Here is a 17,133-nt window from a genome sequence, read left to right as displayed (position 1 = left end):
AGCCTGTCCGTTATCATACCAAATTTTACGGATACACCATAGAAAAGTAAAGTAAAAGTTAATTTATTAGTCACAAGTAGGTTTACATTAACACTGCAATGAAGTTACTGTGAAAATCCCCTAGTTGCCACACTCCGGCACCTGTTCGGGTACATTGAGCGAGAATTTAGCATGGCCAATGCACCCAACCTGCACATTTTTCAGACTGTAGGAGGAAACCGGAGCACCCAGAGGAAACCCATCAGGCACGGGGAGAACATGCAGACTCCGCACTGATAGTGACCCAAGCTGGGAATCAAACCCGGGTCCCTGGTGCTGTGAGGCAGCAGTGCTAACCACTGTGCCACCACGCCGCATCCTTTCTGGATGTATCACTATTTGGTATGGTTCCTGCTCTGACCAAGACCGCAAGAAACTACAAAGGGTTGTGAACGTAGCCCAGTCTATCACACAAACCAGCCGAAACATTTAGTGCAGCGGGATGGAAGAATCATCCCCAGAGTTGATGTTTCCCTTTGTTGTCATTCTAGAACGAGAGACCACAATTAAAGGTAACAGATTAAAAACAGAATTGAGGAGGAATTACTTCACTCAAACTGATGTGAATCTTTGGAATTCGCTACCCAAGAGTGCCGTGGACATGGGAACAGTAAACTAATTAGTAGCGGGATGAAAGGTAATGGGGAGTGGGCAGAAAGGAGGAGATGAAGGCAAGATGAGGTTAGCCATGGTTGTCTTGAATGGCAGAGCAGGCTTGAGGGGCTGAATTGCCTATTTGTTCTCCTAGTGCTTATGTTCCTATGTTAGACAAGATTCTCTGGCCTCCCCTCAGCGTTTTTCTCAGTGGCTCACCGTTCACTGGTGGCAGGATCTTCTGCTCCCACCACTGTCAATGGAAATTCCCACACCGCCAGAGCAGCAGGGATGCACTGCCAACAGGATCAGAGAATCCCGCCGTCGTACCATATGCTGGTCATCAAAGAATTCAGGCAAACTCAGATAGGCATTGAAGAATTAAGAAAAAGGGGGCTTAGATGTGAAAAAAGAGCAAAGATGTTAGTCTAGATTTTAACTGTCTGGTTGACTTGGGAGCTCTTTAGAAATAGCGGGCATACGTAGAAACATTCATAGAAAATAAAAGCGGGAATAGGCCATTCGGCCCTTTGAGCCTGCTCCGCCATTCATTATGATCATGGCCAATCATCAAATTCAAATACCCTTTCTCCCATATTCCTTGCTTCCTTTAGCCCCAAGAGCTGTATCTAATTCCTTCTTGAAATCATAACATTTTGGATCAATGGCTTCCTATGCTAGTGAATTCCACACATTCACTACCCTCTGGATGAAGACATTTCCAGTGCTAAAAGGTTTACCCCTATCCTCAAACCCACCCCTATTCCCCACCATTGGAAACATTCTTTCTGAATCTACCCTGTCTAATCCTTTCCATGAGGTCTCTTCTAACTCTTCTGAACTCCAATGAATATAATCCTAACCAATTTAGTCTCTCCTCATATGGCAGTCCTCCCTTCCCAGGAATCAGCCTGGTAAACCTTCGCTACACTTCCTCGAGAGCAAGAACATCCTTCCTCAGTGTTGGGTCCATTCATTCGTTTGAAGAGACGAGAGGACAGCACTGGTACGAGTTTTAAAATGGTTTTCTTTCATTGAAAAGAACTTAAGAAATTAACTTGACAGAAGCAAAAAAGCGAACTTGGAGACTGGCTTCTCAGCCAGGCCCTCTACAAAAAAACATGTACTGAAATGAACGGAATCTGAGAACTAAACTGAACTGAACACACACAGTCTAAACTCAAAATATATTTCAACCCTTATCTCATTATTGGAAGTGTTTTTCGCATGCTGTCTCCGTCTAGAAAAACAATCTTCGCAGCTGCTGTTGTGGGAAACTGCTGTTTGCCTGCATTGTTTATCCTTCAGGAATGCAGTCAATTTTTAGCTAACCCATCATGTCTTCTGATCCTACATGTAGTCAGGTTAGCTACAATTGTTCAGCTTAGCAGAATTAGTTAATCCCTACAGTCTAGCATTTAAATGTAATTGTGCATAGGCAGACATATCTTAAAATGAAGTCTTTGCATAGACTGAAGCAAACAGGGCTAAGCATACACAGATGTTAGCCTAGAGTGGCCTCATTCAGATAAGAACACCAAAACTCACACAACGCTCCATGTGTGGCCTCGTCAATGCCCTATACAACTGCAATACACATCCCTATTCCTATACTCAAATCCCCTCGCTATGAAGGCCAACATACCATTTACCTTGTTTACTGTTTGCTGTACCTGCGCACTTATTTTCAACGACTGATGTTCGGCACGGTGGCACAGCAGTTAGCATTGCTGCCCTCACAAGGACCTGGGTTCAATTCCATCCTCGAGTGACTGTCTGTGTGAAGTTTGAACATTGTCTCCGTGTCTGCATGGGTTTCCTCCGGATGCTGTGGTTTCATCCCATACTCCAAAGAAGTGCAGGTTGATGAACCATGCTAAATTGCCCCTTAGTGTCAGGGGGATCTGCAGGGTAAATACATGGGGTTACGGAGGTAAGGCCTGGGTGGAATTGTTGTCGGTGCAGGCTTGATGGGCCAAATGGCCTCCTTCTGCACTGTGGTGATTCTATGATGCACGAGGACACCAAGGTCTCGCTGAATATCCAGCTTTTTTAATTTACACTCATTCAATTAATAATCTACCTTCCTGCTTTTGCTACCAAAGTGGATAACTTCACGTTTATCCACATTACACTGCATCTGCCATGCATTTGCCCATTCAGTCAGCCTGTCTAAAACACACTGAAGCATCTCTGCATCCTCCTCACAGCTCACCCTCCACCCAACTTTGTATTATCTGCAAATATATATTTACTTCCCTCGCCCAAATCATTAATACATAGTGTGAACAGTTGGGATCCCTATACCCTACTAGTCACTGCCTGCCAATCAGAAAAAAAACGATTTGTTCCAACTTTTTGCTTTCTGCTGGCTAACCAGCATTCTATCCATCTCAAGACATTACCCTTAGTCCCATGCACTTTAACATTACATAATAATTTGATTTGATTTATTATTGACACATGTATTAGCATACAGTGAAAAATATTGTTTCTTGCGCGCTATACAGACAAGGCATATCGTTCAAAGAGAAGGAAACGAGAGAGTGCAGAATGTAGTGTTACCATTCAAAAGTCTGACAGCAGCATGGAAGAAACTGTTCTTGAGTCAGTTGGTACGTGACCTCAGACTTTTGTATCTTTTTCCCGACGGAAGAAGATGGAAGAGAGAATGTCCGGGGTGCGTGGGGTCCTTAATTATGCTGGCTGCTTTGCCGAGGCAGCGGGAGATGTAGACAGAGTCAATGGATGGGAGGCTGGTTTGCGTGATGGATTGGGCTACATTCATGACCTTTTGTAATTTCTTGCGGTCTTGGGCAGAACAGGAGCCATACCAAGCTGTGATACAACCAGAAAGAATGTTTTCTATGATGCATTTGTAAAGGTTGGTGAGAGTCATAGCTGAAATGCCAAATTTCCTTAGTCCTCTGAGAAAGTAGAGGTGTTGGTGGGCTTTCTTAACTGTAGTGTCAGCATGGGAGGACCAGGACAGGTTGTTGGTGATCTGGACACCCAAAAACTTGAAACTCTCGACCATTTCTACTTCGTTCCCATTGATGTAGACAGGGAAATGTTCTCCACTACGCTTCCTGAAGTCCATGACAATGCCCTTCGTTTTATTGACATTGGGGGAGAGATTATTGTGACCACACCAGTTCACCAGATTCTCTATCTCATTCCTGTACTCTGTCTCATCATTATTTGAGGTCTGACCCACTATGGTGGTGTCGTCAGCAAACTTGAAAATCGAATTGGAGGGGAATTTGGCCACACAGTGATAAGTGTATAAGGAGTATAGTAGGGGGCTGAGAACCCAGCTTTGTGGGGCACCGGTGCTAAGGATGATCGTGGAGGAGGTGTGGTTGCCTATCCTTACTGATTGTGGTCTGTGGAAAAGAAGTTCAGGATTCAGTCGCAGAGAGAGGAGCCAAGGCCCAGGCCACAGAGTTTGGAGATGAGTTTCATGGGAATAATAGTGTTGAAGGCTGAGCTGTAGTCAATAAATAGGAGTCTGACACAGGTATCCTTGTTATCTAGGTGTTCCAGGTTGAGTGCAGGGCCAGAGAGATGGCGTTTGCTGTGGACCTGTGGCAGTGGTAGGCAAACTGTAGTGGATCGGGGCAGTCCGGGAGGCTGGAATTGATTCATGCCATTACTAACCTTTCGAAGCACTTCATGGTGATTGGTGTCAGAGACACCGGATGATAGTCATTAAGGCACGCTGCTTGGCTTTTCTTTGGTAATAGGATGATGGTCGTCTTCTTATAGCAGAAAGGGACCTCAGATTGTTGTAAAGAGGGGTTGAAGATGTCTGCGAATACCCCCGCCAGCTGTTCCATGAAAGATCTGAGTGTTCGTCCAGGTACCCGATCCGGGCCAGTCGCTTTCCATGGGTTGACCTTCGAAAAAGCTGATCTGACACCTGCAATGGTGACCTCAGATACAGGTTCGTCCGAGGCTTCCAGGGTGGAGGGCGTGTTCTTACTGACCTCTTGCTCAAAACGGGCGTAGAATGCATTGAGCTCATCAGGAAAGGGTGCGTTGGAGCCGGCGATTTTCCATGCCTTCATCTTGTAGCCTGTTGTGTCTTGCAGACCTTGCCAAAGTTGGCGGGGGTTCGTGTGGCTAGCCTGGAATTCTAGTTTGGTCCGGTACTATCCTGCTATGTCGAAAGCCATCTGAAAGTCTAAATAAATCACATCCACCTGTTCTCCTCGGTCAACTCTACTAGTTACATCCTCAAAGAACTCCAGTAGATTTGTCAAGCATGACTTCCCCTTCATAAATCTACGCTGACTTTGATTATACCACTGCTTTTTAAATGCTGTGCTATGAAATCCTTGATAATGGACTCTAGCAACTTTCCTAATACCGATGTTGGGCGCACTGATCTATAGTTCCTTGTTTTCTCCCTACCTCTCTTTTTGAATAGCGGGCTTACATTAGCTACCCTCCCGAGTCCAAAGAATTTTGGAAAATGACCACTAATGGATCTACTATTTCTCGGGCCACTTCCTTAAGTACTTTGGGATGAAGTTTATCAGGCCCTGGAGATTCATTAGCCTTCAATCCTATTAATTTCCCCCAAGCCATTTCTCTACTAATGCTGATTTCCTGCAGCTCCTCACTAAAAACTCAGAACTCCTGGTACATTATTCATGTCTTACTTTGTGAAGGCAGAAGCAAAGTATGGATTTAGTTCCTCAGCCATTTCTTTGTTTCCCATTATGAATTCCCCTGTTTCTGACTGTAAGGGGCCTACATTCATTTTTGTCAATCTTTTTCTCTTTATGTATCTACAGAAACTTATACAGACAGTTTTTATGGTTCCCATTAGCTTACTTTCATACCCTGTTTTCGCCTTCTTAATCAATTCCTTGGTCCGCCTTTGCTAAATTTTAAACTGATCCCAATCCTCAGGTCTATTGCTTTCGCTTGCCCATTTGTATTCCTCTTCTTTGAATCTGATACTATCTCTAATTTCCCTTGTAAGTCATGTTTGGCCACAGTTCCCTTTCCACACCTGTGTCAAATAGGAATAAACAACTTTTGGAGTTCACCTATTCGTTCCTTGAATGCGTATCAATTCCTTTCAGTAATGTTTCCTAGTCCATCATAGCTAACCCATGCCTCATACCATCATAGTTATCTTTATTGAGATTCAGGACTCCGGTCTCAAAATCACTATCTACCTTGATGAAGGATTCTATCATATTATGGTTACTTATTCCCAAAGGTTTTCTCACAACTAGATTGCCAACTAATCCTTTCTGATTGCATAATACCCAGTCCAAGATGGCCTCCTCCCTTTTTGGTTCTTCAATATATTGGTTCAGAAAACCATCCTGTATACACTCCAGAAATTCCTTCTCTATTGTACTGTGACTAATTTGACTCACCCAATCTATATGCAGATTAAAGTCACCCATAATCACAGGTCTTCCTTTATCAAATTGGCAGGTCCTAATTTCAGTGTTCCCAACCCCATTCCCAGGCTGCGTGAATTTTGAGAGTGCCCTTAAGGGGTATGACTACTTCCTGTCAGAAACCTGCCTCTGACGTTCCCAATCTGCCTGGTTCCATTATGGAGATAGGCATATCGTACTCTTCCAGCTTTCATTGGAGTTGGGCCAGGTTTTAAAGAATCACGGTTCATGGCCCCTGAGATGAGATGTGGACCTTGGTGTGCATGGGGGGAACTTTGAAAAATCAAGTCCTAAAGGTCCCCCTCATGTCCCATATATATCAAGCTCTGCCCTTCCACCCACCCTGTCAGGCCCCTCCTGTCCGCTATACCAGGCTCTGCCCTTCCACCCACCCCTCAATCCCCTGAGACAGGAGAGACATATATTAGAATAAAAGATAACAGTTTTTCCAGAGCAAGTATTGTTTGATTAACATTTCAGGGTCTCTGATCTCTGCGGTCAATTTCACAATGTGTGTTTACATAATTCAAGTGCTTTCAAGTATTTTGTGGTTTTTGAAACTTTGAAGGATTAGCACTTTCATTAGCTTGCCTGGACTTTTTTCAACTATATGGGAAAGTGGTCGAAGGATTTAATTTTTTTCAAAGCTTTTTATTTACACATTCCACTGACTTTACAATGTAGTGTTTGTTGGTTCTAAAATGTGGGTCAACGGGCATGGAAGTGCCAAGCTTGGTGCTTATTTGAAAGTGTTGGTGATGAGGCGTTCTGTCAAATGACTGACAGTCTGCTCAGGGAAGCATCCGACAGGATCCACTACCTCCTCTTCAAGGACATTATGTGAAGACTACTGCTTGATCACCTTGTGGTCCAAATCACACACCAATCTTAATTTGGAACTATATTGCTGTTCCTTCATTGTGTCCTAATGTCACTGTAGGTGTACCTACACCTGGTGGACTGCAGTGGTTTTAGAAGGTGGCTCACTACCACCTTCTCAAGAGATTTAAGGATGAGCAGCAAATGCTAGCCTTGCTAGTGCTGCTCACATTCCATAAAAGATTGTTTTAAAGTTTAAGGAGGTAGAACATGGGTGCCTGGCCAGGAGTGTATTGGAATAGTCTTGCAATAGTCAAGTCTAGAGGAAACAAGGCTATGGATAAGAGTTTCATCAGCAAAAAAGCTGAGATGGGGATAAGGTGGAGCTATATTACATTCACAGACTCTTTTTGAAGTTAACTTTGGTACAAAAAATGGGGACTAAGCAACTGGGCCGAGTGGAAAAGCATATGAATGGGGACTGAGGCGGATGGCAAATCATCCTATATTCTGCAGTGGACCTGGGAGATTTTAACTCCAGGAACAAATCCACATAGAGCCAATGAGTACCCTAAGTGAATCTGACGTGTGTCCCTTTTGGTTGCTCACCTGCAGGTTAAGATCACAATCCACAGGTAGGCAATAGGTTCAATGCAGCTTCAATCAGAGACTATTTAAAAATTGGCCCAAAGGCTTCTAAGGTTGACAGATCTGTAATAATTATAAAGCAGGTATTCCATAAAATGTTGTGGTGTTGAAAGAGACTATTCAGCCCATCACATCTATCCCAGCAGAGGAAGAGCTAATTCCACTTTCCAGCTGTTGGTCCATAGTCCTATAGATTATGGCACTTCACAAATATTCAATTTATTCAAGAATTGTTTCAATGTGATGACAGTTTCTGCCTCCACCACCTTTTCAGGTAGTGAGGTCCAGGACCCCGCCATCCCTTGCTCCCCTCTCTCCGCTTTATCTCAGCTCCACTTTATCCCAGCTCCACTTTATCCCAGCTCCACTCTCTCTGCTTTACCCAGGCTCCACCCTCTCTGCTTTACCCAGGCTCCCACTCCCTCCTGGCTTTACCCAGGCTCCACCCTCTCTGCTTTATCCAGGCTCCACTCCCTCCTGGCTTTACCCAGGCTCCACCCTCTCTGCTTTACCCAGGCTCCACCCTCTCTGCTTTACCCAGGCTCCACCCTCTCTGCTTTACCCAGGCTCCACTCCCTCCCGGCTTTACCCAGGCTTCACTCTCTCCCGGCTTTACCCAGGCTCCACCCTCTCTGCTTTACCCAGGCTCCACCCTCTCTGCTTTACCCAGGCTCCACCCTCTCTGCTTTACCCAGGCTCCACCCAGGCTCCACCCTCTCTGCTTTACCCAGGCTCCACCCTCTCTGCTTTACCCAGGCTCCACCCTCTCTCTGCTTTACCCAGGCTTCACCCTCTCTGCTTTACCCAGGCTCCACCCTCTCTGCTTTACCCAGGCTCCACCCTCTCTGCTTTACCCAGGCTTCACTCACTCTGCTTTACCCAGGCTCCACCCTCTCTACTTTACCCAGGCTCCACCCTCTTTGCTTTATCCAGGCTCCACCCTCTCTGCTTTACCCAGGCTCCACCCTCTCTGATTTACTCAGGCTCCACTCTTTCCCGGCTTTCCCCAGACTCCACTCTCTCCCGGCTTTTACTGTGTACAGTTTTGGTCTCCTTACTTGAGAAAGGATATACTGACAGTGGAGGGGGTGCAGAGGAGATTCACTAGGTTGATTCCGGAGTTGAGAGGGTTGGCCTATGAGGAGAGACTGAGTAGACTGCGACTATACTCATTGGAATTCAGAACAATGGGGGAGATCTTATGGAAACATATAAGATTATGAAGGGAATAGATAAGATAGAAGCAGGGAAGTTGTTTCCACTGGCGGGTGGAACTAGAACTAGGGGGCATAGCCTCAAAATAAGGGGAAGCAGATTTAGGACTGAGTTGAGGAGGAACTTCTTCGCACAAAGGGTTGTGAATCTGTGGAATTCCCTGCCCAGTGAAGCAGTTGAGGCTACCTCATTGAATGTTTTTAAGGCAAGGATAGATAAATTTTTGAATAGTGAAGGAATTAAGGGTTATGATGAGCGGGCGGGTAAGTGGAGCTGAGTCCACGAAAAGATCAGCCACGATCTTATTGAATGGCGGAGGAGGCACGAGGGGCCAGATGGCCTACTCCTGCTCCTAGTTCTTATGTTCTTATGTACCCAGGCTCCACTCTCTCCGCTTTATTCCGGCTCCAGCTTTCCAACAGTAAAACAAGTTAGCTATCGAAACAATATCTATGTTAGTTTGGCTAATCAAACCTCTCGAGTTTAAAAGCAAATCTTTACTTTTTTGAACTAGTGACCTCTGCCAGAAGAGACTTTGGGTCGTTTCATTCATCCAATGTGCAAGAACTTCTTGGAGCTGTAAAGGTTTGGTTTTTACATATGATTTTTGGCATTAACAGTTAATCATTATTCCTGTTTACATTGTAGCTTTATAATTATGAAGACGCTAACTTAAATATTTATTTTGAAAACCAGGAATTCCTTTCTTGTAACAAAGCAGCCAGTTGGGTAATGTAATATAATGATTGACTACGAGTTAATTGCAGCACTTAGTCTCAAAAATTGTAATATTTAAATTGGGGTTTCTGTGTGCAGACTACTCTGAAGTATTCATTTGGTAAGAACTCCTCTGCCACAATTACTCTAGAAATGCTCAAGCAATTCTAAACTGTCACCATTATCATTATCACTGCTTCCTGATCTTATGACAATGTTCACAAGTTTTATACAGTTGATGTGGCAGCATTTGTTGAAAGCTGGTGAACATGTGAAACATTCAATTTGTTCAAATTGTAGCTGGAAGATAAAGAAAGAAAATGCCAATAAGTTTAATGTGGTAAACCTGCTGGACAGTAGGGAATAGAGCAGGGAAATGGGACTTACTGGATTGCTGCACAGAGAGCAGACATAGACTTGGTGGGCGAATGGCCTCCTGTGCAGCAAATGACCCCATGACTCTTTTTTTAATTATAGCTTTATTGAGCAGAAAGCGAAAATATCAGCAGAGCAAGTATTCATTTCAGAGGCAAACCTTTTGAACTGGATGAATACATAATATGGAGCACAGATTTTGGGTCGAAAGCCATGTTAATTTATTCATCTGATTTACATGCTGCCTGTGCAGAGGAGCATTATCATGTGAGGGGATGTAATTTGTTTTGCCTTGATGGGACAAGGCTCCAGCAAAACTACTGAATCCGAACATATTCCTTGGGGACATTGTGCTGTGTTGACAGCACTTCTGGCGCATCCCTGGGGTGCACCATCGGTACTCAGAATGGCAGAAGCTGCTGAACTGGTGCGCTCCTGATGTCACACAGCCCTACTGCCTGATGTGATGTCCAATTACCACACTTAGACCAGGCAGGTCCATTGAACAAACTCACTTGGCAATCATCAAAGATCAAACTGAACCTATTACTTAAAGGACAAGACTTTCAACTTGCAGGTAGGGTTATTTCAAAAAACAAGATGTGGTCTGGTATGTTTTTGCAGGTGTTGTATTGAATTCCTGGATGTGGTAAGGAATGTTGATGCATCCTCACCTTGTGACCAGGGGATTAGATCCATAAAAATGGTTGCAATAGGATGGGGACTGCTGTTGCAGTGTCTCTGGATCTGCAGGATGAGAGGAAGATGGAACAAAATGAGAGAACAAGCTTTGAGCAATGGTGTCTGCCAAATTGGAGCTAATAGGGAGGTCAGCCAATGCAGCCAGCATAGTACCAATGTTTTCCTGTGTGCTGTGTCCCAACTGAGGTCCTCATCCTCTGTAGCAGAGCCATCTGAGACCTTGCCGTATAGTGAGCTGGCAAACAAACTATATTTTATTCCTGACCTTGCTACAGCCCACTCGTGTTTGGTGACTTTTTGTGTGCTGATCCCAACTCTATACTAGCCTTCAAGTGCAGTGCCAGGATCTGAGCTGCTAACTGCAAGTGTCAAATGAACTGATCGTTGCTGCTTTCTCTCCTCTTGGGGTTTCTATGGCTGGGCTGCAGTTCTTGGACTCCAGAGAGCAGGTAATCCAAAAGAGGACGGTTAGAATAGGGAAGGGGCAGTGGAATGGGAAACAAGAGATCCATGATCACACCATCTTCAGCTTGCTCATCATGCCAGAAAGTTGGATGAGTGTGAGCTGGGAGGTGAGAAGGGGAATATAGCAGAATGTACCTTTGTCCTCAAAGTTCTCAACAATGCATGGGTATTAGTCCCATGATGCGGGAAATAGATCCTTCATCGAGCCCAAGAGATGCAGGTGTTCTTCTCCCCCACCTGTTCTTTTTGCTGCCTCATGTTATGAGCCACCTTGTCCTGCAAGAGAGAGGGTAGAATGTCACTGAGTGCATTGCTACGTGTTTGGGTGATGTGCCAACAACATCTGAACAACTGGAGGTATATGGAAACAACAAGATGCAGTGTGAGATGCTGGTGACATTGTTAGGTGTGTAAGGGTGAAACCAAATATCTGGATTTTAGGCATGAGTCCTAAGTAACAGGGGCTCCTAATGGGAGCATAATGCTTTGAGCAGCTTGAATGACTTGGAGGTATTTTGGACCAGAGATATCATGTAAAGATGCATTCACTGATCTTAACCACTCACAAAAAGCTACTAGAGTTCTTGTTGTCTCAGGTACAGATACTGGATTTGACGTCTCTGGTCACCAGTTTTGAATGCCATCTGAGGAATATCGTTGAGAGCATCCTGGCTGTCCCACAGAATTTCTTCCCCAGTCCACACAAAGGCCTCCACCGACACCTGTGATCACGAAGCCCCCTCTCTGCCATGGTGTAACATTCCCCTTGTTTAGAATTGCAGCAATAATATTCAGCAGCAAATCCATGCAATTCCCTTTTAAAAGGGACAGACCTTGCTTAAGAGCACAAGGCTGGCTGCACTACATGCTGGTGAAATCTGAATTCAATAAAAATCTGGAATTAATGATGACCATGAAACCACTGTTGATTGTTGTAAAAACCCATCTGGTTCACTAATGCCTTTTAGGGAAGGGAATTTGCCAACCATACCTGGTCTGGCCTACATGTGACTCCAGATCCACAGCAATGTGTTTGACTCTTAGCTGCAATTGGCAGTGGGCAATAAATGCTGGCCTAGCCAGCGTTGCCCACATCCCATGAACAATTTTTTAAAAATTAGCTCAGTGGTAATCAGGGAACAGGTGAACAGAGACCAGCAACTGTTCGACAGATGTACTGCCTTTTGCTACTATCAGGTACATGAGATGGCAATAAGTTTATGTGCTACCTATCAAAACTGGCATGGGTGGACTTCAAACCATGACTTTGTCCAAAAATCGGGGCAAACAATTTTTTTGGCTTTTGTTACTAGAGTTGATAATCATGGGTCTGAGAACATGGTGAAAGTAATCTATTGTTATTTTTCAAGAAAATATATTTAGTCTACAAATGTGTGATAACCCCACAAAATCCATGGGGAATCATTGATTGATCGTAGGGTCTCATTGAATATGAGTTCCCTTGGTAACAGACAGTGGCCCGCCCAGCTGGAACTCATTGCCTGAGCCTTTTATAAGGCAGGCCCAGGACTGGGCCTGAGAACGGTAGTCCCAGGCAGGGACCAATGTGCGTACACCATGGTAGTGGTTTTACTTTGCATGCTGTAATAAACTATGTTCCTTTTCAGTCGGGCTTTCTGAGTCATTATAAAATGTTTGCCAAATGCCTTCAACACATTGCAACAGCCTGTGGGTAGGGGCCCCTCTTCCTCTACTGGATGCTCAGAGTCCTTCTGAATTTGCGCTCTGGAGAACTCTTTTTGCTGCTCCTCCAAGCTCATACCTCTGTCAGTTGCCAGGGTGTGCAACATGCAGCACTTAATGAAGATCAAGGACACTTTGGTAGTTTAGTGTAGCAGAATGATCCTTGTCTCATCAAGGCTCTGGGACCACTGTTCATTGTATGTTCAAAGATGTCTTTGGTGCTGGGAAACAGTCTATTGTATTCTGGGCTGCAGTGCTGGCGCCTGAGGTAGCAACAAATCTGCCTAGTCCCTTAATAGACAACCTTTAACTCACTGGATGTTTGTAAATAACAAAGCATTGTTGACTGCCTTGGAATGAAGGCATTGAATGTTGTCAGGGAATCTTGCATTCACTTGCATGACCTTGTGGTATTGGCCACACATGAGTTGTATGTTGACATTGGAACCCTTTAAAGATGGTCTACAGAGAAGTACAAAGGCCATCGGTCTTCCCACGTCTTGGCAAATCCTGCCACACGGAACTACTTAAATATCCAGGCATACTGATCTATGCATTCCATAGAGAAAGATAGTTTGTTGGGCAACCCTGACAAATATTGTGTTTATCACTTGGTAAATGCACTGTACATCAAATATGGAAGCTGAATCCAAGGTTACAAATTTTAAAACTTCTATTCTATTTAGGCTGGAAATTATGTCCCACCTTCATTGCCGCTCAACCCACCTCAGTTTTTGTATGGAAATGGAAACACACCATCATTTGGTCAAGAGATGAGGAAAAAGCATTTCCTTCTCGAGGAGGTAGGATTTTTGCACTATTGAAAAATGATTATATATTCTTTCAGATCTTTTTTTCTGTTTGTTCTCTAACTTCTCTTTTGTCAGTTTTCCTGAGCAGACCAATTATTTTGTTGATTTTAATTCTCTGACTGACTTATCCCCACAACATTGGAAGACACTTGGATGGAACAATTCGACTCATGCCAGGTTCTGGAGGGAAATTGGCATCACAATTGGAATGTGTGCTTGATCATATGAGGGAGGGGCACAGGCAAAGTTGGCACTTGTGGTCAACTTTAATTAAGATTGGAAAGCTGCCAACATTGCTTGGGCTGTGGGTTAGCAGCTTGTCGATGCAATGAGGAGGGAATTTGGGTATCACTGACACTCTAAGTGATGCAGACTGCCTTTAAAGGAGAGGTGCTCCTTCCCCACTGTCATCTGTGTTAAAGATGAGCAGGGAAAATAACCCATGTTGGTAGAAGAGGTGACCAGGAGGACAGGCTGTAAAATAGTGCTAAAACAAGTTGCTTGGCACCTGTGATCAGAGATGGTGAAACAGGTTATTGCACCCGGGAGCTGACACTGAACAGTTCAGAGGGCCAGTTACAGTGCACTGAGAAGTTTACCAGCACATATAAGGAGGAACAACAACCTAGGATCAGCTTATATCATGGGCCTGCTTCAAAGAGCACTGACATTGTCTTTATGTGCCTAGAACAGATGATTATATTTTAATGAGACCCTTGCTACTTACAGGAATCTGCCTGGATAACTATAGCACACAAACCAATTTGGCAAGCTTTTTTTATTCATTTGGATATTGCTAGCTGGGCCAATAAATATTATTATTGCCCATTCCTAATGGCTGTTAAGAGACAACCACATTGTGGATCTGGAGTCACATGTAGGCCAGATTTCCTTCCCTAGAGTGGATTAGTGAACCAGATGAATTTTTACAACAATCAGCAATGGTTTCATGGTCATCATTAGACTTTTAAGTCCTGATTTTTATTGGATTCAAATGTCACCAACTTCCATGGTGGGATTCAAACCTGGGTGCTCCTGGGTCTGTGAATTGCGAATACCACTATGCCACTGCCTTCCCATGACAAAATTCCAGTGAGATCAGACAAATTAAATTTTGACCGAAAATTCATTCCCCTGACATTCATTTAACATCTAATAAATGTTGAAATTCCTTTCTCTGGTATACTTAACAAGTGTTTAACTGATTAGATTGATGGCTGGTGGGGATTAGGACTATGATCTAAATCCAATATCCACCACCCTACTTAAAATTATGCACTACAAGAACACAGCAAGGCTCATAAGAACATAAGAACTAGGAGCAGGAGTAGGCCATCTGGCCCCTCGAGCCTGCTCCGCCATTCAATAAGATCATGGCTGATCTTTTCGAGGACTCAACTCCACTTACCCACCTACTCACCATAACACTTAATTCCTTTACTGTTCAAAAATTTATCTATCCTTGCCTTAAAAACATTCAGTGAGGTAGCCTCAACTGCTTCACTGGGCAGGGAATTCCATAGATTCACAACCCTTTGTGTGAAGAAGTTCCTCTTCAACTCAGTCCTAAATCTGCTTCCCCTTATTTTGAGGCTGTGCCCCCTAGTTCTAGTTTCACCCGCCAGTGGAAACAACTTCCCTGTTTCTATCATATCTATTCCCTTCATAATCTTATAATTTTCCATAAGATCTCCCCTCATTCTTCTGAATTCCAATGATTATAGCCCCAGTCTACTCAGTCTCTCCTCATAAGCCAACCCTCTCAATTCCGGAATTAACCTAGTGAATCTCCTCTGCACCCCCTCCAGTGCCAGTATATCCTTTCTCAAGTAAGGAGACCAAAACTGTACACAGTACTCCAGGTGTGGCCTCACCAGCACCTTATACAGCTGCAACATAACCTCACTGTTTTTAAACTCAATCCCTCTAGCAATGAAGGGCAAAATTCCATTTGCCTTCTTAAATACCTGCTGCATCTGCAAACCAACTCATTGAGATTCCTGCACAAGGACACCCAGGTCCCTCTGCACAGCAGCATGCTTTTTAACCATTTAAATAATAGTCCATTTTGCTATGATTCCTATCAAAATGGATGACCTCACATTGGACAGCACCTTCCAAACCCACAACCATTACCACCTAGGAGGACAGAGGAACAGATACATGGAAACACCAACACCTGTAAGTCCCCTCCAAGCCACTCACCATCCTGACTTAGAAATATATTGCTGCTCCTTCAAAATCCTGGAACTCCCTCCATAACAGCACTCTGGGTGTACCTACAGCAGTTCAAGAAAGCAGCTCACCACCACCTTCCCAAGAACTATTAGGGATGGACAATAAATACTGGCCTAGCCAGCCACACGCATATCCCATGAATGAATAAAAGAAGGATCAAATATTATCCCCATATTAATGTGCATGTCCAGGGGCTGAAGAACCCTCTAACTGCTTGACACGAAAACAGAAAATGCTGGAAAATCTCGTCAGGTCTGACAGCATCTGTGGAGAGAGAATAGAGTCAGTGTTTCAAGCTGAAATGTTGGCTCTATTCTCTCTCCACAGATGCTGTCAGACCTGCTGAGATTTTCCAGCATTTTCTGTTTTAGTTTCAGATTCCAGCATCCGAAGTATTTTGCTCTTACCTCTGATTACTTGGATGGTTTGTGACTACATTTTTAAAAAATTAATTATTCTCTGATCCTATTTATTTTGGGTCATCAGATGCATCTGACTAGATTACCAATCAGAGGACCTCCTGCTGGGCCTGCTTTTGCTTCAACTAGGGTTTCCTGGAATGCTTGGGAGTCTCTCAGAATCAATAATTGTTATCCAGGGCGATGCTTTTGATGCTGTTCCTTTATATGCTGTTTGTGTATGCATGATGTTCCAGATGTCTTTGTTTAAAGATTTTAAAGTTTATTTATTAGTATCACAAGTAGACTTACATTAACACTAATGAAGTTACTGTGAAAATTCCCTAGTTGCCGCTCTCCGGCATCTGTTCAGGTACACTGAGGAGAAATTAGCTTTGCAAAGAAGCGGTTGTAGACTGCACAAGGAAAACATTACAAAAGTGGTGGAGGAGCTAGTGCTAGGAATAGGAGGAAAATATGGAAGAAAGCGAGAATTAAAATAACATGAGCCAAGAATGCATGAAAGGTAAAGAAATGTATCTTAGTGCACTGCATACAGCCTGTTCAAAGGGTAAATATTTACTTGTCCCACCTTTCGGCATTCCATTTTAATTATCTTAGTTAAAGATTTTTTAAAATATGTTAATAGATGTAAAATGAGTTAATCTGCTTCTGTTATAGTAATTTGGAGTTGCCAACCTGATGGGATTGCCCGTCCAGATTGAGCAGTTGATCTCCTGGTCATTGCTGTTTGCAACTCAGGGAGGCTAAAAATACTTGTCACCCTTCTTCAATTTCAGCAAACCAGCTCCACTACCAGTGATAGTGGTTGCTGCACTTGCCAGCAAAGAATACAATGCCCATTCGATTCAATGTGACTGAGTGCCATGCTGTCACATTCTCCACCTCTCTGCTCCCAGACTTGAAAATCTAACGGTCGCTGAGTTGTACCTTGAGTGGTTTGAGGAAGAGTTTGAGGGG

At 43.9% G+C, this 17,133-nt stretch overlaps 1 protein-coding gene across 2 annotated transcripts in view; it reads left to right on the top strand.

Moving 5' to 3' along the window:
- Positions 1 to 17,133, top strand: part of LOC144493440 (uncharacterized) — a 131,913-nt gene that overhangs the window by 36,580 nt on the left and 78,200 nt on the right. For both annotated transcript variants that reach the window (XM_078212350.1, XM_078212351.1), the window contains exons 2-3: positions 9,256 to 9,326; positions 13,391 to 13,507. In XM_078212350.1, coding sequence (XP_078068476.1) covers positions 9,256 to 9,326; positions 13,391 to 13,507 — 188 coding nt within the window. The remainder of the gene's footprint in view (positions 1 to 9,255; positions 9,327 to 13,390; positions 13,508 to 17,133) is intronic.

Source organism: Mustelus asterias, chromosome 5, assembly GCF_964213995.1.
Source record: "Mustelus asterias chromosome 5, sMusAst1.hap1.1, whole genome shotgun sequence".
NCBI classification, from domain to species: Eukaryota; Metazoa; Chordata; class Chondrichthyes; order Carcharhiniformes; family Triakidae; genus Mustelus; species Mustelus asterias.
Note: the sequence above shows the minus strand (reverse complement) of the source record. Positions and strands in the feature narration are given on the sequence as shown.